This window comes from Ciconia boyciana, chromosome 3 (genome assembly GCF_034638445.1).
Source record: "Ciconia boyciana chromosome 3, ASM3463844v1, whole genome shotgun sequence".
NCBI lineage: Eukaryota > Metazoa > Chordata > Aves > Ciconiiformes > Ciconiidae > Ciconia > Ciconia boyciana.
This window is the reverse complement of record NC_132936.1, coordinates 101,594,885-101,614,491: the sequence shown is the minus strand read 5'-3', so window position 1 is coordinate 101,614,491 and position 19,607 is coordinate 101,594,885. Positions and strand designations below refer to the sequence as shown.

General features: G+C 45.7%; 1 protein-coding gene across 3 annotated transcripts in view; it reads left to right on the top strand.

Moving 5' to 3' along the window:
- Nucleotides 1-698: 698 nt before the first annotated feature.
- Nucleotides 699-19,607, top strand: part of EML4 (EMAP like 4) — a 167,736-nt gene continuing 148,827 nt past the window's right edge. The window contains exon 1 of one of the 3 annotated variants that reach the window (XM_072856814.1): nt 699-1,009. In XM_072856814.1, the coding sequence (XP_072712915.1) occupies nt 985-1,009 (25 nt within the window). In that variant the 5' untranslated portion in view covers nt 699-984. Of the gene's footprint in view, nt 1,010-13,178; nt 13,216-19,607 lie in introns of those variants that run through there. The other 2 variants (XM_072856812.1, XM_072856815.1) reach the window with 2 other exon arrangements.

Below are 19,607 nucleotides of genomic sequence, written 5' to 3'. Positions count from 1 at the left end.
ACTTGAATTTCTGGTTCTACTTTGTATTTTCCCTCGTCATCAAGCACATGGCTGGAAGCTACAGGAGACAGCCGGGAGTGTGGCTGGCTGGAAGGGGAGGGAGAGATCGCCTATACAGAGCTGTAAGAGACAGAAGGTTGCAGAAGTGACAGTTCCCCTGGCTTCATATCCAGTGAGGAAGAACTTCCCCAAACTAGTTTGAACTGAAGTTTTTAAATTAATCTAAGCAAATCTGTTTTGATTGCTGGGATCATTATATTAAATCGCCCAATTAACCCTCCCACAAACTGCCCGATAGTGTAAACTTCTGAACGGAAATCGCGCTGTGGCTCCGAAGTGCCTTATCCCGGAGAAGGTGTGCTTGGCAAAGACCGAAGCCTGGCACCGGCACCCCCGCTGTCCCCGGCCGAAAGCTGCGGTCAGCAGCCCACCGCCCCCCTTTGCGACCCGCGCTCCCGGCGCAGCACTGCTGGCCGGGACCACCACTACGACCCTGCTGGCCCAGCAGCAGCAGCCGCCGCCGCAGCTCTCGCGGCGGCGGGGCGCGGGAGCCGCAGCCGGAGGCGGCTCGGGGCTGCCCGCCGGCGGGGGCCGGGGCCGGGGCCGGGGCCGGGGCCGGCCCGCCCGCAGGGGAAGCGGCGGCTGCCAGGGCGGGCGGAGTCGGAAGCACGACAGCACGGGGCGCTGGGGCGGCGCTGGCGGCGGCGGCGGGAGGAGCTCGGCACGAGCTGCCGTGCTGGGGTCGCGGCGCAGGGAGGGAGCCGGGCAGCGCCGCCGCCGGCCCCGCAGCAGCAGCAGCAGCAGCAGCAGGAGGAGGAGCCGCCGGAGCCGCCTCCTGCCGCCGCCGAGCGCGGGGAGCCGCGGGAGCCGCTGCCCCAGGCGGCTCATGAGCGCCGGGCTGCGGCGCCGCCGCCGCCGCCTGCCGCCGCTCCGCTGGTGAATGAACCTGTCCCGGCCGGCGACAGCGGCTTCGCCCCACACAAAATGGACGGTTTCGCCGGGAGTTTGGGTGAGCGGCGGGAAGCGTGAGGGAGAGGGCGGGACGGGACGGGACGGGACGGGTCAAGCGTGCCGGCAGCCGCCCGCCAGCCCGCCCTGCCGCGGGGGCGCGCACCTGCGGCCGGCGGGGGTGCCGGCCCCGCCGGCTGGGGCTGGGCTGGGCTGGGCTGGGCTGGGTTGGGCTGGGGGGCTGCGCGGCGGGGACCGGACCGGCGGGCGGGGGGGGCTGCCCTGAGCGGCGGCGGCCGGGGGGGACGCGGTGCCGGGCGGGCCGGTGCGTCCAAACACCGCCCGTGCCGCGGCGGAGGGGAGGGAGAGGAGAAGAGGGGAGGGGAGGGGAGGGGATGCCAGCGCGAAATCTGGTCAGCTTCAAACCATCTGTTGCGAGAGCTCCGGCTGCACTTGCCTCCTTTGTTCTTCCCTCGCCGTGGGCTTGCGCTTCCCCAGAGTTAGTTGCTTGGGTTTGGGCTGGTTGTTTGTTGTTGGTTTTTTTTTTTTAAATAGGAATATTTTCTTTTTCGTCCCTTCCTTTTGCTCCGGGGGTGGGAGGGACCCCGGCCGGGCGCGGCGGGCCCGGGTGTCGCAGCGAGAGCCCCGGGGGCGCCGCTGCCGCGGGGCGCCCCGGGAAGCCGGGGAGCAGCTCTCCCCGTGGGCCGGCTGCCGTGCTCGCTCGCCCGCCGTCAAAGTTGGGAGCGGTGGCGGTGTCCGCGGAAGTGCCCGAGGCGGCGGCGGCAGCGGTGGGGGGGAGCCAGCGCCTTCCCGGCGGCCGCGCATCCCTCCGTGTGCTCCCTGAGCGTCAGGTTCCCCTGCCCGGAGCTGTGCTGTGATCGAAAATATTTACTGCCTGTTTATCCAAACGCTCCCAGAAAACTTGACAGGCTGCGTTCTCTTCGGTTTTGTTAAGGCTACGGCAAATGGTCATCAGTTTCTTTAAGAAAAAATACTTCGCCAGCCCACTTTCTGAATGATTTGGAGGACAGACTGCATGTAGCACGAAGTCGTCCTGATTAAAGTGTGAACTGAAGATGGATCCAAATGTAAAAATTACAAAGCGTGTACGTTCCTGTGTATTTTCTGCAAATTATAAGGGTAACGCGGGTCTGACCATTCGCTTTGCGGTGACGTTACGTGTGGTGCCTACCTGCTGCTCTCTTCGTTCGCTTTCAGCGCTGCTGCATCTATTGCAGGCATTTCGTGGTTGAACTCGCTCCATCTTTTGTAGAAGAATAAATCTGTGCCTCTAAAAATTAGATTAATTTATTTTTACAGCACTCCTGTGAAATCTGTAATAATAGTGAATAGTTCTCAATTTTCTGGAAAAATTGACTCATTTAAATACTTCGGAGTGTGATCCTAACCTTTCAGGTTTTTGAAATGTCAACTCCCGCATTTTGGGCACCTGTCCAAACCAAACTGGTGCACCGTAATTAACAGAACGCTTTGGTAGTTTGGCTCTTTGCCTGATACACTCTCCTTGCTCAAGTAACTTCCATGGTCATTTTATACCTGACGATCAAAAAGCGACACACAGAGGAATTGTACGGGTTCTGTTCCTGGTTTTCAGAGGGAAGATTGTGCCTGTGGGTGACATATGCAAATGTGTCATGGTTAATATTTATGAACCTCTTTACCCAGTAGTGGAACTGATCTCGGTCTCAAAGGGCACCGATATTGCTTTTAACTCATGGAGTACTGGCCCCGCTGAGGTTGATACTTAGAAATAACTGGTTTGTGTTGTAAGTGTAAAAAACCCAATTATTTTGAAATAATAAAGCGTCATTTTCCTGAGCGGAGGTTGCTCGCGGAGTAATGGCTTGGGCTGGTTGGGTGGCCCAGCACCTTGCGCTAGAGCAGCGGTCGGCTGCTCGGAGCATCCCGCTTGCCTTATGCAGGGAGGCTCCATCTGGACCTTTAATCTGTTTGGTCAGGAAGGCACTGTGATTTTATTAGAATTTAATGAGGATTAAGCTCAGCTCAACCTTTTAAACTGTATATCATGAAACTCACTGTTAGTTGGCCTTTGATTTTGCTTTTATGGCAAGCACTGATGCACGGTGGTTTTCTGGACTTGGGCTGAGGAGAGGGCATTCACAGAAACTTTAGCTTTGAAGCATGAAACTTGATGTGACTTTCTTGTTTTCAGGTTTGAATCATGCTGCTTAGTCCTCTTCTGTATTTATAATCAGTTGGTGGTTGCTCTAGCTGCTAACGAGCATGTAGCGTTCACAAAGATGTGTGAATTGTTCTGAGTTGTTTTGGTTTTTTTTTTTAAGCATCTCTAATTAAAATCTAATGGCTTGAATTTAATTAGCTGTCTGCTAAATGTCTTTTAGGAAGGCCATAAATTAATGTAATTTAGAATGAAATGTAAAAATTAATTAAAATTATTGTTGGCAAAACTGCGCTATCTATGTATGTGCGTGCTCAACCAGTCGAGCGAGCTTATTAGAGAGCAAGTTGTCCTTTTAATGCCTCCTGTCATTATCTGGAAGGCAAAATGTTATTACAGATTGTGCCCTCCAGCACAGGCAGAAATACCTTCTTGCATGTCTCTTGCAGTTGAAAATACTTTACGCAGCTGTTTTCTTTTGGCTTCCACAATGAAATTTTTATGAGAATAAACAGATGAAAGAAACCATTTTATATGTAATTTAGAAAATTGTTTTGGTTATTGGTTTAGTAAATGCCTATGTAGCACTCTACTTAAGAGTATACAATTACTGTATAAAGTAAAAAAAAGTCTATTATGAGTTAACTTGCACAGCTGAAATAGGTATTGATTTACTCTTTTGATAAAACACTGAGCTATTTCACATTTACTGGGACTTCAGTACCTTTTGAATATCACCAGTAGCAAAGTGGTTACTGAATCCCATTTATTGTCTCAAGTAGGACAGTCATACCTTACGTTTGAGCATTTCCAACACAACAGTCGTCAGAGGGCTCAATGGATTTTGGCCATCTGCTTTTTCAGATGCATCCCTTGAAGTGAAAGAATGTGCTTCTGAATGGGAACAAGAAGTCCGGGAACTTGGACCGAGCGCCTGGGCTCCTGCCTTGCACCCTTGCCGAGACAGGAGCACAGCATGGGTGTCTGCTCTGGCTCTGCCCAGTTCTCTTGCGTCTTAGGGTCCTGATCAAAACAACCTGAAGATGGCATCAGGGAAAAGAAAGCACTGTTAATTCCACCAAAAGAATCGAGCAAGGGAGTTCTACCAAAAAAAAAAGCTCTTTGCGTTGCAAACTACTGCCTTGCATCTCATCCACCCTCACGCCGGTGCCTGTGAGCCCACGGTGAACTGGTTCGGAGATGCCCATCAGAGGGCTGTAGGACTGTAGAAGGCCGACAGTTTTGCCAGCAATAATTTTGATGTTTATGTATCATCATGGGTTATATTCTTTTACAGCCTTCCTGCTCGCCCCAGGTGTTTTGGTGGGTTTCTCCCTGAATTGGCTTGTCAGCGTGTAGGAGAAGCGTGACGGGTGGTGGGAGGGAAGCGGCAGGAGCCCTCAGCCGAGGGTGGGTGGGACGTGGTGGCACTGTGCAGTTGGCCGCTCTTAGGTTGGCTCTGCTGTATTGTGAACCTGCTGCAGCCTGGAGGGGGATGCCTTTCTTGGGCCTAAAACTTAACTTTCTGGAGCTGGTATTTTCTCTGGTGCAGCTAATGCCCACCTTCAGCTGAAAGGTGTCTTAGAGTGCTGTCTTAATATGAAGCATTTGCCACTCCATCACTTCTCTGTGCCACCTCTTAAGCTCTTCATTTATCTTGCTTTCTGTAGGGTTAGTTGGTTAAGGTGTGAGATGTACTAGATTTAGGCTTATGAAGAGTAAGCCACGACGGGCTGCCTGGGGCTGGTGAGGGCTGTTCTTTGGTGGACAGTTTTCCTTGGCTTTTTGCTGTTGCATTGTTTTCCCTTCTGAGGAAGCTTCTGCTAATTGAGCTCTGTAACAGTAACGTGTTGTAAACAAAGATATGGAAGCATTAATCAGATTACGGTATAAAAAATGACTACAGCCGTTTCCAAGTTTGTCACCAGCCTATGATGATAACATGGTATAAAACATTTCAGTAGGACTCCATCCTGCGATGAGGTCTGTGGCAGAATCGTAACTCATAAAAATAAATGAAGAGGTCTCAACTTCTGAATGCAAACTGTGGTTTTTGTGCAGGTGTGCAGGATGCCCTGAAGCCTAGAAGTAGTCTTTACTGAAAAATCCTCTATGATTGAAAATACTTTCACAGAGAAATTAAAATCAATCTTCTCTTGAAGTCTCAGGCAAGCAGAAAAATTTAGGATTTCTTTTTAAAAAAAGACTAGTTGAGCTTACGTATTTTTTTCAGAGAACTAGAAGGCAAAGGAGAGCTATGACTAAGTAGAGACCAGTGCTTTGCTCTGCTGTGGGTGTTATTGGCAGGAGAGATGGAGAAATAATAAGAAAGATTCACTTTTTCATTTTATGTAGGATCTACATATTGTTCTGTCACTATGTAGGTACTGCTACTAACTGCAGTATATGTACTAACTACTTACTGGAGGGGTGGCGTGTAGGTCAGCTCCTAATCCCCCCCCCCCCTCATTTCTTATACTGGGTATTGCATAAAAGTTGTTGGAAACCATTCCTGTTCCATGGCTATGTCAGGTCTGCATCGGGTAGCTGCGGAGGCAGTGTTATGAGTGTGTGCTGCTCCTCTGCATTTGAAGAGCCAACGGTGTCTGTTGAACCCATGGCTTTGCTAAAACCCGTAAGTCGTCTTCTCTGAAGCCCCCAGTGATGCATGGGCAGGTATGCTAGAGGGGTCAGGAGAGCTCAAGCAGAGAGGATCTTGCGGTCACCGGTGCTCTGAGCCTGGGGAGTGTATGTGCCTCCTGATTCATCTCTGGCTGGGTTCAGTACCGAGAAAAATGAGCATGTGGAATGACTACAGCGAATTAGGGTATTTGTCATTTATTTGGGCTAGAATCTGAAGTTTTACGGTTGCCCGTCTAGACTGCAAAAGTGGCCGTGGTGCTGCAGCGCAATTGCTCATAGCGACAGGGAGCTCAGCTTAATTCACGGGGCTCTGTTCGTGGGATTGCTGCGTGCTATTGTCAGTGTGCTAGTCTTCTTAAAAATAAAAGCTTTGGCAGGACGTCAGTCTACCCTGCCTGAGAAGGATGGCCAGGGGTTGTGCCAGGGGTGATTAAACTAAAGCAGCAAGGAGGACGGGCTGTTTGCTTTCCAAACTCAGTGGTGGCCCACCTTTTGCTAAAAGGGGCTTTAGTGAACGGGCAGCGAGGAGGAACCCTTCGCTCTGTAGCCAGCTGAGAAGCAAAGGATCTTGTGTTTAAAAAACAATCCTTTTTTTGCACAGAGCAACTGGCAATATTTGGCCTGGTTGTGAGTAACACTCTCGCTTTTAAAAACAAAAAAAGAAACGGAATCCCACATGCAGGAGCCTCTATTAGAAAGGCTCTCTTCTCTCTCCTTTAGAAAGGCTTTTAATGCCTGGGATGCTGAGAAGAATTTTTGGCCTGACAGTGTGTTTTCCTACTCTTTGACTGAATGTTTTTGGTATGGGAAGTACAGTTATCTGACAGAATTTTCTCTTGTCTGAAGAACCAACTCTGAAAGGATTTTTTTTTCCCGTGCTTTAGATCATGAGGTATGTAAGAGGGAAGAAATCGGTCAAGAACAGTGCTCCTACAAATCCTCTGAAGCATCATTTTGTTTTGTAAGCAGCATTATGTTGCTAATTGTGCTGTTAGTAACGTACAGAGAGATCTGTATGCCACTCCTTGCTCTTCAGAGGAGCTGCTTCCCTTCTTGGTGTGATTTCTATCGATTATTGAGGTTTATTTTTCCCTTCTCTCTTTAGGTCCTTGCTAAATCTAATCCTTAATGAATGCAATTTTAAGGCCAAGAATGTCGATCCTGTTTTACCCACACATAATGTAATAGGAAGGGTGTTAGAGGGTAATTAATTTTATAGCACATGGCATGTACGATGACAGTGCAAGTCTCTGCTCTTGCTAGTGTTCAGTGTTTCTAGTAGGGACGTTCTTCTGTTTAGGAGATGAGAATCACCTGATAAACAACTTTTTATAAGCTTCACTAACTTCCATTTCAAGACATCTTTCTGCTGTTACTTAGGAGCTCAGGTGGAGCCACTGCTTGCCTCGTTTTTCCTCTCTGTAAACAAGTGAGCACAGGCACCGACAGTTTAAAGAGGAACTGTTAGCCTTTTTTTTTTTCATCTGCTTGTCGAAATGGATGCAGAATTTTGGTTTCCTAGGGTTTTCTTTCGTGGGGTGCTGAAGGATGGATACCTGGAAACACCGCGCGGTGATGGGCAAGCTCTTCTGAGAGTTTCGAGTCATCTTTAGGAGACGCACGTGCGTGCGCTCGGTCCGGAGAGGTTGTGTTCGCGGGCAAGCTTGCCGTGGGAGCTGGGGGCTCAGTGGCAGTAAATGGGTGGTGCTGCTGGAGGGGTGGGATGTGAAGAGAGACACCAGAGACATTAAAGGCCTGAGTTTATTGCTAAATCTTGGAATATACAAAATGTTTTTCTCTTCTGGTTTTGCTCTTTTATTTTTTTTTCTTCATGGTTTTTGTTTTTCTTTTCTGCCTCCTTCCTGCTCCCCTTTACTTCTTACTTTTATTTAATATTTTTTTCTTTTTGCTCCTTGTTGTAAGTATTCATGCTACATACCATCAGTATGTAATGTTGCAATAATATTACAATATTATTCCTAAGCTTTCTGCCCTAAGACTACTTACTGGCTTGGATGAACTAGGGGTTTTTTATTAGGTTTTTTTGATTGTTTTGCCTCTCAGTGGGTTGCCTCTTCTGCTCATCCTCAATAGTTTCAGCCTAACTTGTTTACTAAATATAGCTGTGTCTAGATGTTCTTTAACTGCTGGTTTCCTGACTACTCTCCTGACTTGTTAGTGTCTGTACTGCTCTACTTTGCATGACAGTGCTGTTCGTTGGGAAGGACAAGTTTGGGGCTTTTTTAGCAAGTGTTGGAGAATCCAGTTTCTTTCTTTGGTGATGGCTCATGCTGCCTTTTTGCCCTGCCTAATGACGTGGATTGCATGGTCTTGCAGCTTTTAGGCAGGATACTCTTGAAGTGCAAATCTGTCGCATTGTAGAAGTAGGCTTACTCTTTGTTTTTATATACATTTTCTTTAGCTTTCTGGAGCTGCTTGTACTTGTGTAATACTCTTACACATAATAAAAGTGCAATGGAAGGGGCAAGAGAGGAAGCAACATAGATATGCTCTATAAACAGTTAAGACATCTTTTGGAGAGGTACAACTACCATGGATTTCAGATGTTGTATTAAATTAAAGAAAAATAGTCGCTGTTGTCTCTCCCAATTCTCTCTTGTTTCACTGAAACTCAGCCCGTAGCTGTGAATGCCGCGCTCCAGCCTGGAGTTGGTTCCCACTTCTCCTGCCAGTTTCTTTGGGCTTAAAAAAAAAAGGGGGGAGGGAGGGGGGGTTGAAACCAACTGTTTTATGTATGAATGTATTTTGGATTTGTGTAAACAGTTTTAATGCATCAAGCTAAATTGGCAGGCTTTCATAATCCTCTGGGAAAATTGGGAGTTTGAAACCCAGTGGATAAATTAAAGTCACAAATGCTTCTAAGCCCCAGATTTGGCTCCCCAAAGGGATGCTGTAAATTAGTTAGGCCTAGAAATGTGGTTTAGTTAAAGTAAATGAAAATGCTTTTTCATGAGAACTTCATAATTTTAAAGACAAAAGAGTTGGATTTCTTTATTCTGAGTTGAGGACACAAACGCGAGAAAATGTCTATTAACAAGAGAAATTTATATTTGCTGTCCAAACACAAGAGGTAATGATTTCACCACTTTTTATGGTTTTTAATGAAATTATGACATAAGGGTAACAGAAATTGTTTTAAAATGCGTAATTTCAGTCAGCTGCTGAGGTAAGCAAGCGCGGACAAGCGTAACTGAATTAACAATCCCAAATATACATAAAATGAATGGTAGAACTATTAGTTTGCTTAGAGTTTACTGTATGGTACGGTTTTTTCCTCTCTCAAGAGCGACAGAAAGTGTCGCTTTTACGTCAGGGTTCTGACGAGCTTTGTGCCCGTCGCTGTGCAAAAAACAAGGGCAGTAGGGTGGGCTGTGGTTTGTTTCCTTCCCGCTTATTCCCGTCCTTAATCCCCCCTTCCTTCCCCCCCTACCTTCCCGGTCACAAGCAGACCATGCCGCTTTCTTAAGAGGTTTCCTGTTGTGTGCCTTATATGGATCTTTAGTTAATTAGACCGCTGAATTTCATTGGCAAGTTCTGCTTAAAAATGGCAGAATAAAGCCGAAGGTTTCTCCTGCAGGTTCAGTTTTTGAGGATGGATGCCACCTCTGAAAACTAACCACGTTTTTTAGACTGTTATTCTAGATCTTACAGTACCTCTGGCTTTTATAACTAACAGACAAATTTTGGAGTGGCTTGGAATTGTAGACTTAATCTTTTAGGTAGGGCATGGTTGACCTAATACCTTTCCGGGAGTGGTAGATGTTGGAAACCTGACCATGTGGAATGGAAGGAAAAGTGTTGCTGTTAGAGATTTTCTCACACATCTCTGGCTTGATGTAGCTGTGGTGAAATCATGCGTTGAGTCGGAGCAGTTCTGAGATGACTGCTACACACGTATGTCTCAGCGGTAGGAGCCATAAATTAAAACTCTTTCAGCTGCAAGATTCAGAGACATGGCAATACTCAGGTCTGCATAGCATCACTTAGCTTTTTTTAAACAAGAACTCTAACACGGAGGAGATTACAACTGTTTAGCTATGAAATTCTGCCTTGAACCGCTATCGCCTCCTCTCCCAACATGTACCGTGCAAATGCCATCAGAGAAATCTAGCAGGAAATCAGTGGTTTGTGTGCCTGTAATGCTTGCTTTCTGACCTCTAAACGTGTCTGTTACAGTCGTGAGGCAAGGGGGACAACAGTAGCAAGCAGTCCAAACTTTTTGCCTTTTTTTGCATGGGATAAGCATAAAAGAGCTCTGAGTCCCTATTGACAGGTTTGCAATAGCTGTAATAAGCACCGCTTTGGGATCCCTCTTGTTTTGAGACTCACGTGCATGGGGATTGGGGTGATGGGGAGGATTTCTGCGTGTCTCTCTTCTAAATGCTTAGCATGTGGGATGGCATTTTTCCATGAAAATGAAATGACTTGTTGCCAGTGCTGTTCTCCAGGTTTGGATTTTGTGTTGTATTTTCAATGATCTGCGACCATAGTATTTTTTGAAAGGTGCTTGGAGGGGTGAAGGGTTGGTTAGCATGAATAAAGCAGCACTTGGACTGAATCCTTGTTAGAGGAGTGAATGTATAATTAGTGTGAATATATAAGTTGCTTTTGGAGGTAGATACAGTGAAATACTTAGGAGCTTGATTTCTTTGAGTTTATTCTTTACACTAAAGAACCGGAGTAACAAGGCCATTTATTTAGCCAGTATAGGCTTGATGGTGATATTCCTGATGTAAATGTGATTTTTTTTTTCTTTTAAATATTTTTTTTTTAAATTAAAAATATGTTAGGGGAGATGCTGTTTCTGTCTGACACTTTTATTTTACATTGTTTTAACTCCTTTTTAATTAGCTTGGTCTGCAGAAACTGCTGTAGCTTGGGCAAGTATTTAGCGTGAAGCTAAGAAATATCTGAAATCTTGTTCTGAGCTTGGTATGTGTATTTGTCTTCCTGCAAAAGCTTCCTGGAGGATAGATGCCTTTTCTGCAGCATCCTCCCCTGGGTTGTTTTCCTTTTGTTTCTCACCTCGTACCAGAAATCTGTTGTAGCTGACGTGGCTGAGGACCCAGTTTATGGCAGACCGGCTTACAGAGAATAGGAACTGCACAAAGATACTGTATTGTTGCGGGATTTATGGTGAAATGTGGTAGGCTGAAGGTGCAATGTGCCCAGTGGTGATGAGGACAAATCCTGTAAGGCAGAGTAATATAGATATTTATAGGATTCCTCATGACTTCAGATTCTGGATAACAGCGTAATAGCTTTAATTCTACAACTAAACCTGTGTTTTCTGACTTTGGGAAGCTAATGGATCTGGGTTCTCCCAATTTTTTATTATTGTTTGTTTTTTTTTTTTCCCCACGGAGAAGTATTTAGCCTTGATTTATACTTCTTGTTTCAGTTCTTTGATTTTAAAATGGGGGAAAAGCCCCACCCAACCCTATGAACATTCATGTGTTATTGGTATTGTGAAGTTAATGGAAGCTATAGCTACGAAGTGTTTAGGGGCTCCATAGAGAAAGAGGTGGGCAATTTGAGGGAAAAAATAATTAAATATTTTCAGAATAGCTTTTTAAAGGAGCTGTTTGTTTTCCTGTTAAACATAGAGAAACTTAGAATTCAGCATAGTAATAGAAAAAAACGTGAACAATTTGGATTCTTGGGAAAAACTTTTTTTTTTTTCCCCCTGAGCACTTGATCTGGCTTACTAGTGTTTCGTTAGAAACGATGCTGCGGTATGGCACTGTTGCTGTGCTGTTTGCTCGTACAGCTAACCGGAATGGTCGGGTACAAGCATTAGATGGGTGCGTACCCATACCCGTTACTGCTCGAGTGCCAGCAAGGGCACTGGAGGTCCCCTCTTCAGTTTGGAGGTGAACGTGCTGACGCAGTGGTGCGGGTACGGCCAGGTGACTGGGATGCTCTGTTGATCGTACGCCAAGGAGCGTCAGCGACGTGCCTTCTCCAGGGGCTGCAGAACCACGGAGGAACACAGATACAGAAATGAATCATCTCAGATGTCTTATATGCGTGCGCAGGAGAGCTGGGAGCTGCTGTGTTGGAGCTCTGTCCTCATCCTGTGGTGGGTTTGGGAGGAAACTACCGCTGACCCCCGAGTGCAGTAGAGCCTCAGGTGGTGCACGTCCAAAATCTACCCAGCTCTTCAGTCAGTAATTGTACTACAAGCTGATACACATTTTTACGATTCGATTTGAAAACTCTCAAAGTGCGGAGAATACAGTTAATTTCTGTGTGAGATTAAGATCTGGCCTCAAGCTTTTCCATGCTAGCTGGTTTAGATGCAAAGAAAATAGATCTAAGCTTGCAATCTGCAAGTTTATAAACTCTGATGTTTAGAACAACGGCAGCCAAGAACTGAAAAACAGTCTGACTTTATTCACGATGTGGAAAAATATATACTAGAAGTTACTGTTTAATGACAAATTTAATTCTAAAATAGACTTCAATTTTTCTTTTTAGATGCCAAACCTGTAGATGTTAATAGTTGTTAGTTATTTAAATTCTGTTGCGGACACAAGCTTTTGTTTTAAGATGCATTGTATGGAAAGTACCTACTTGCAGTTGATAGCACTGCAAATATACCCAATGAGTTGCTTAAAGACTTCAGCGTAATAAAAGTCTTATTGATTATATGTGCTAGCATTGGAGAGAGGAAGGGGGAAAGATACTGGTGCAGGTTAAGGGAGTTAAATATGCCAGGTAATTTGTATCGGTTACTTCTTTAGAACTGGTAGGTACATATAATGTATGGCACAGGAGGGAAAGAAACCCCTCCTGTCCTGGTGTTTTGAGCATGACAATTTAATACATTTAGATTTAGTATTTGCAAGAATCCTACCTGTAAGAGGGGGTAGCTGTTGTTACGCTGTTGCGTGCCCTTCTGGGCTTGTAGGCCAAACAGCTTTGCCACTGTGGGTCTTGCAATTATTTGGGGTGTGTTTTGGATGATTTTTTTGAAGATAACTTGTCGTACGGTTCTACTTCTCACTCTGTTGCTGTTTAAGTAGAGAAATGGGATCCCGTGCTTTGGTGCATCAGTAAACATCCTACTGAAAGGTCTATTTAAAAAATATTTCCAACCGAAATTCTAACCCTGCTTGGCTTTTTTGTTTCTTTTTCTGTGCCAGACCAGCAATGCTTTCTACGATACCAACATGCTAGTTGCCGCTTATCTGATTTTGTGTGCCCTCTCGCAGTAAAACTGCTGCCCCTTTCGTACAATGAGAGCTCAGGGCTGCGGTCCCGGTGGCTGCGTTGCTTTGTGCCTCGGTGGGAACCTGAATTCCAGCCCTGAGAGAGGCAGGGCGGAGGCTGGCTTGGACTCGTAGAGGATGCTGCGATCCTTCTCCTGCGGTGGAACCCACGAAAGGCACTTGCGAACTTTTAAGGAGCGTTGAGGATGCTGGCTGGAAGAACGCAAGGTACATGCAGGGTCTGTTCTGTGTAAATGTATTACCAGGGTAGCTTTGCTGCGGAGGTATTCAAGCTGTGGGCATCAGATGGGCAGTTGTTACCGATCTCTGATCTCGGTGTACTGCAGAATGGTTTCTTTTGGGTTAAATAACCTGGTGTGCATTAGCAAACGCAGAAAATAATGGTTCGCTTGGAGGAACCTTACGTTGCATTTTCATTGGGATAATTTGTCAGTGAGTTGTATGGTATTGGGCAGGACTTAATCTGGCATCCTGTTTCCTGGAGTGGGATGAGAGACAGGTCTTTTTTATATCAAGTAATCTGAGTTTTGAACAGATTTTTGATCATTCCTTTTGTATATGTGTGCCAAGCTTGTGGTTCTGCTACAGAATCGTGCTTGCATGTGTGTATTGTGCTCTGCTCTCAGAGGAATATGGGGTTGGGAGAGTATTTAATTTGAATTTTAATAGTCAAATGTTGAAGTGGTCATCCATCTCAACAATCAAGAGCGTAAGGCGTTTACTGCTGTGTTAAGGTATTTCGAAACACGTGCACGTAAAGCTTGCCAGCTCTGTGAGCACCAAGCGGGGTCTCTTTCTCGGTACCTGCAGAAAGCCCTAGAGCTTAATGTGTGGCCTGTCCCTGGCTGGGGCTGCGGGAGGGGGGGAGGGAGGGAGGGGAGGCTCCGGGCTGCTGGACGAGCGCTGCGGGACGCGTGTGCGCTGGACCCTGGGTGCTCGCCTGGGACCAGCAAGGGGTTGTTTTTTGAGAGGGAGGAAGTTGCTTAGTGCATTGAGCAAGAGAGCGTCTCTAAATGAAGTGCGAACACACAGTTCCCCCCACGCAGGGATCACGCAGGGTTTTTTCCTGTTGCTTTTGCTGTTGATGCCCCTATATTCGGTCCCTTTCCTCCCGTTTATTTGCCAGGACTTCCTATTTTAAGTGGTACTGAAAGCGTGGGCCACCAAAGAGTTAAATGCCTGTCCTTTAACTCAGATATTTATGGGTTGTAAACTATGCATTTGAAATTTTGGCTGTGCTGAAGTCAATAATAAAAAAAAAGTCCTATTGGTGTTGGCAGAGCAGAGATTTTACCTTTTGTTTCCCTCCCCTGAAGGAGGCCCCCCCGTTCCTGTCCTTGTCGCGCTCCAGTTCTCTGGCTTTTCTCGTCTCCATGCAGGGAGTCCCTCCTGGCCCTGCGCCCGCAGAGCTGGACACAGCTCCCTTCCCCTAAGCCTTACAAATTTGGGGTAAGGGCTGGGGAAGGGTAAAGAGGGGAGGTGATGGCTGTGCAGGTGAGATTTGAACCCCAGGTGGGACTTGACTTACTTGATCCTCCTCCCCCTCTCCCCCCCAGCATATCGAAATGCGGTGATTTGAAACCTGCAGAAATAGGAAAATGAGAACTACTGTTTGTGCGCTCTCTGGGTATCGGTTTGGGTATTGCCTAGCTAAATAATGTGTAGGGGTTCTTGCGAACGTGCTTTTAATTATCCGCATTTAGGTAATTATTATTTGCAGTAGAAATTTCAGTTTCCTGTTCCTATAGCTATAGCAGCTTTACCAGCAAAAGGGCCCTAACTTGGCCGTTGTTTTTGTGAATTAATGGCAACGCTTGCTGTTTGCTTTTTATAGACCACAAAGGGATGTTTTTTCAAAGCTACAGATAAAGTGACAAAGGGAATTGTGAGAAAGCAAAAGGGAATTGACAAGGAAGCATGCATAGAGTGTTTGCAGCATATAGCATGTATTGTATTTGTCGGTATGTGCGGATTTGTGTTTGATTGGGTCACTTACATCTGCCTGTCAGCCTTTAGTTAATTTAAGCTAAAGTTAATTTAAGTTAATTTAAACAGATAAAATTTGAGTAGTCCTTGTTTTTGTTTCCAGAACTAATTGGGAAGTTTCCAGACTCTGGTGTGTGCGTATGTATACCACTGCCACCTCCCCCCCAGGTTTTCTTTAAAGGGACTGAAGTCTGGCCTTTTTTAGTTCATAACTGAACACTTCAAAGAATGCCATTACAGTTTGTTCTGGACCTGGTAATATCTTACATTTTCAGCAACACCTACAACAGGTCTTTCTGACTTCTACAAAAACTGCATAAAATCATTACATAGTGCTCCTATAATCTCATTAAAGTATATATGCATTCTTCAGTTGAAAAATTTCTATTATATGATATAGCCCTATTTTCAGGTACTTTTTGTATGTATGATTAATACATATTTTAGTTTCTTTTCAGTGTTATTGGGTCTTGGATTACCTTATGCAATGCAGTATGTATTTTGGTTTTGCAAAACTTTAAGCTAACTTTGAAGTAGCTTTTTTCCTCTTTGCCATATTGCTATTTACAAGTCTTTTGCATGGAATGTACAGATTAAAACTCAAAAACCTTCAAAGTTAAACTAACTGGCAGGTAAAAGAAGATAGAAATCTTTACTAGAAAGAAGTGACTTGCCTACGACGCACAAGAAGCTACGTTTTGGCAAACAGCTCTTCTGTACTATCATACGATCTTTGTGTATGTATTTTTAGAAGAAAAATGGGTAGGGTTGATGTCATCTAGGAGTTGCCTGTTCACTCTTAACTCTTTTTCATCAGCTTAATTACCCTGGGATGTTACGGACCCTTGAGCTGCAGTACTGGCTGAACGGCCTCGGGTACTGGCTTCTGCTTTTGATCTGCATCGTTCTCTGTTGTGGAATAGGGGTGTAGAAATAACCATTTCATAGTGATTTTCATAATCTGTTTCATCGGCTTTGATGTGTATGTGTTAATGTCCCCTCTTACGTGCAGTGCGTAGTACGTGTTGTGTCCCATGTTTTCCTCTAAGCTCCGTGAGGAGGGGCTGGCCGGTGGCCTTGAGCCACGTGCGACCCATGGGCACTGTCGTGCTGGGAAGCAGAGCCGGTCCCCGCTGGAGTTTGGGGTAACCCATCTAGGGGAAAGCCCTTGAAGTGGTGTTGCTCAAGATGAAAACCATCCCTGCAGCTGTTTTCTAATCCCGCTGCACGTGTGGTCCTAAGTGGTGACTAGGGAAGCTGGAGATGGGTCGTGCAACAGCAGAGACTTCTGTGTGCTTGCACGAAATAGGGGTAATGTTCATCATCAAATATTAAATGCAGTTGTGGCTTGCTGTGAACAAGCGGTGTTGTAGCAGGGAAGGGAAAGGCAGACGTCTGCCCCTGGAAGAAGGGCCTCTAATCAGAGGCTGTGGGAGCCACCCTGGGCTACTCTCTGGGAGGTGTCAGTGGGATGCTGACAAGCTGCAGCTGGCTGGAGTGCTGCTCTGAGAGCGGCTCCTATTTCTTCCTGTTCTGTTAGGCTGCCATAACATGTGCTCCTCACTATAAATACCTAGACTTGCCAATGCTATAGAATTTTGTAAGAACTGTCCCCCCCCACCCAGTATCTGTATGGATGGTTTGTTGTGTGGGGGAGTTTTTTTAAACTTTTGTTCCTAGGGGAATATTATTTTCTGTTTTTCACTGACTGCCATTTAACTTCAAGTTTTTGCTGAAAAATTCCTGAGGTGGGTCCTGACTGTTCTTGCTGTTAGCTGCAAGGCTACGCTCTAATCCTCGAAGAGGAGGCAGGGAAAGGTGATGGTCCTCCTGCCAGCATACCCGGCAGCAGAGAAAGGTGCTACTGCGGTCTTCCCTCACAGTGCCGCTGCAGTAGGGAGAATGAAGGGAACTGGATGTGACATGCGCTTTACTTTTCTCTTTATACATCAAATTGTGAAATTTATTCCTATTTATTTCTATTTATACAAATAAATTGTGAAATGGGGAGGCCCGTGGATTCCTTAGCCCCAGCTGCTGGCTGCACTCCTGTTGCTGCCCTGGCTTGGGCTCCCCGACAGCGTGTCCCCGACCTCGTGGTGGTGACAGAACCAAGTCACCCCTCAAATCTGGGGGCTGCTGTGGCATGCGGGCAGCAGGGCTAGCCCAGCCCTGCTCTGCAAATGTTTCTGTTTGTCCAAATCTGGTGGTGCACAACGTGCCCCCCATGTTCTCCTGCTACACTCCTGGTTGTCATCAGCTATTTTATGTCACGTCACTCTTTTTCTAACCTGTGCCCTCCTCGGATGCTGACTTTGAACGGTTTCAGCATTATAGAAGCAATTTTCTGTCTCCTGGAAGCAGATGTTAGAATAGGTTTTAGGAATTTAACTTTTGCGCTACATTAACCATCAATATTCTCCAAATGGAAAGCTGAATCGTGTTGATGCTCTGAGAACTTGACACGTTGCTGGGCCATTTCCAGGGGGCTTAGAGCAGGAGGGTGCTGCTGCACCGTACTGGCTGTTCAGTCCAACAAGGATCTTCTCTTCAGTTCTCCTCTAACAAGAACCATCCTTCTTATTTAATAAGATGATGGCTGCCATATGGCTTTCTTCTTTTCCCTCTTCCCTTCTTTTAATTTCGCCTGTGCGGTTATGTAGTAAAAGCATCAGGAAGACCATTTTCTATACTATTATAACACTGAAAGTAGGTTAAGTGTCTACTTGTTTTTAGGGACAGTTTACTCACAGTTTAGTGAATGAAGAAAATGTTTTGTTGATGTTTGTAAGTGATACTCCTAGAGTTCCTGAAAGTTCTTACATTTATGGGGTTGTTTTGATGTTTAAATCTTTTTCTTTCTTTTTTTTTCCTCCCAGAATGGTTAATGCATTTTAAGATGACTTTTAACTATGGAAATATGACACAACTTGGTTTTGCAAAATAGAACTATGCTTTTTTAACATATGACATATAATCTTATTTTAAAAGAATTTATATTGGAGAGGTGTTTTTTATACTGTAAGGTACGTTCTACTTCTTTGTTAATCATTATGATTTGATTATTTTGTTTGACGTGACTCATTTTTCCAAGGACTTTTATTGCAGCAATTACACACATACAACAGGAAGCCTAGAAGGAAGTGCAACATCAGATCACTGAAGATTCTCTGCTGCTTTTACAGCTGATTTTTATGTTTTATGGTGTTAAAGTTAATGATTTCTTGCTGTGCCTGTTCTGTTTCACATGCATAGTGTATATTGTGTCTGCTTTATCACTGAGGATATTTTTCTGAACCCACATGCGTCAACATAATTAGTAGGAGACTTATCTTTGGTTTTGTAATTGAACGCACAGTTGTAATTAAGTGCTTTCTAGTGCTGCTTCTTTTGTTGATCATGATCTAGGAAGTGACCCATAGTAGCCATATAGAATAGTTATAATTACCAAGAGGTAGTGTAGCTCTTCTGCTACGTATTGTGATCTTTTTATTGCCATATGTGGTGTTTTGTGGTCACTTTGCATTTCTCTTTCTGCTCCCTTTTGAGTAAGCCTTAGAGAGGAGCTGCATATTGAGCAGTTCAGCTACTTTCTGCTTACCAGAAAAAGCTCAGTTTTAGTTTTGAGGCAGTATTTATAGTCCTTCAGTAGTTCGTTGTTCCTGTTTGTATGAAAACATTACGAAGAGCGTCGGCGAGGGCAAACCAGATGGACTCGAGTTCTGGTTGCGTTCTCACTACATTCCCTCCATGGACCGCAGATGATATGCTGTTGCCTTCGGGACTGTGCTTTGCTCCGTGGGTGTAAGCTCATCTGCGTGGTACCGTGCCATGCTGGACCCAGTCTGGAGGTGTTCTCCAAAACTCGTGGCTCAAACTGCGTGGCGTGTGAGGCTGCGTTGGAGGACCTCAGAGGGTTAGTGAGAGACAGCTCTGCCAGCAGATGACAACGGGCTGCCCAGTGCCGTTCTAGGAGAGGGCTTCTGAGCATGGCTCTTCTGCCTTGGAAAATGAAGGTTGTGGGGTTTTTTTTTTCTTTTTTTTTTACTAGTCAGCTCTTATAGACCTTCTTCAGGTGAACACTGAGTAATGGCTGCATTTGGGGGCAGAGGGATGAGGAAAATGAAAGGTGAGTGCTTGAAGCCCAAATGATGTCTTGTATCAAATGTTTAGGATTCGCCGTGAGCCCGTCAATGTGATAATGGGTACATTTCTGCAGAACATCGTCTAATTAATGATTTGGCTTGCCAGGCTGGACAGTTTCCCTCGTGGTAACTGCTTTCCTGCATGTCCGGGGTGGCAGTGGTTAACTCTTCTATCCTTTCAGTCATGCTGGAGAAGCCCTCCAGCCTTTCTGAGGAGTTTGCAGATTTTGAGCCTCGTAGGCTCAGCTTTAGCATCCATGAGGATCCCAGGTGCAGGAGGGCAGCGCTGGTGGTGTGTCAGCACTGCCTTTGACTTCAGTGGATCGCTGTTAGTGGCTGTGTGGGAGGTTACCGGGACGGTAAGTTTGTCGTCTTATCTCTGGAGGATAGAAGATGTGGGTCTTGGAAGTGGGTGGGCAGATGGTGGTCTGAAACTTTGGTTTGGAAGGTGTAGAGATAACGTTGTGC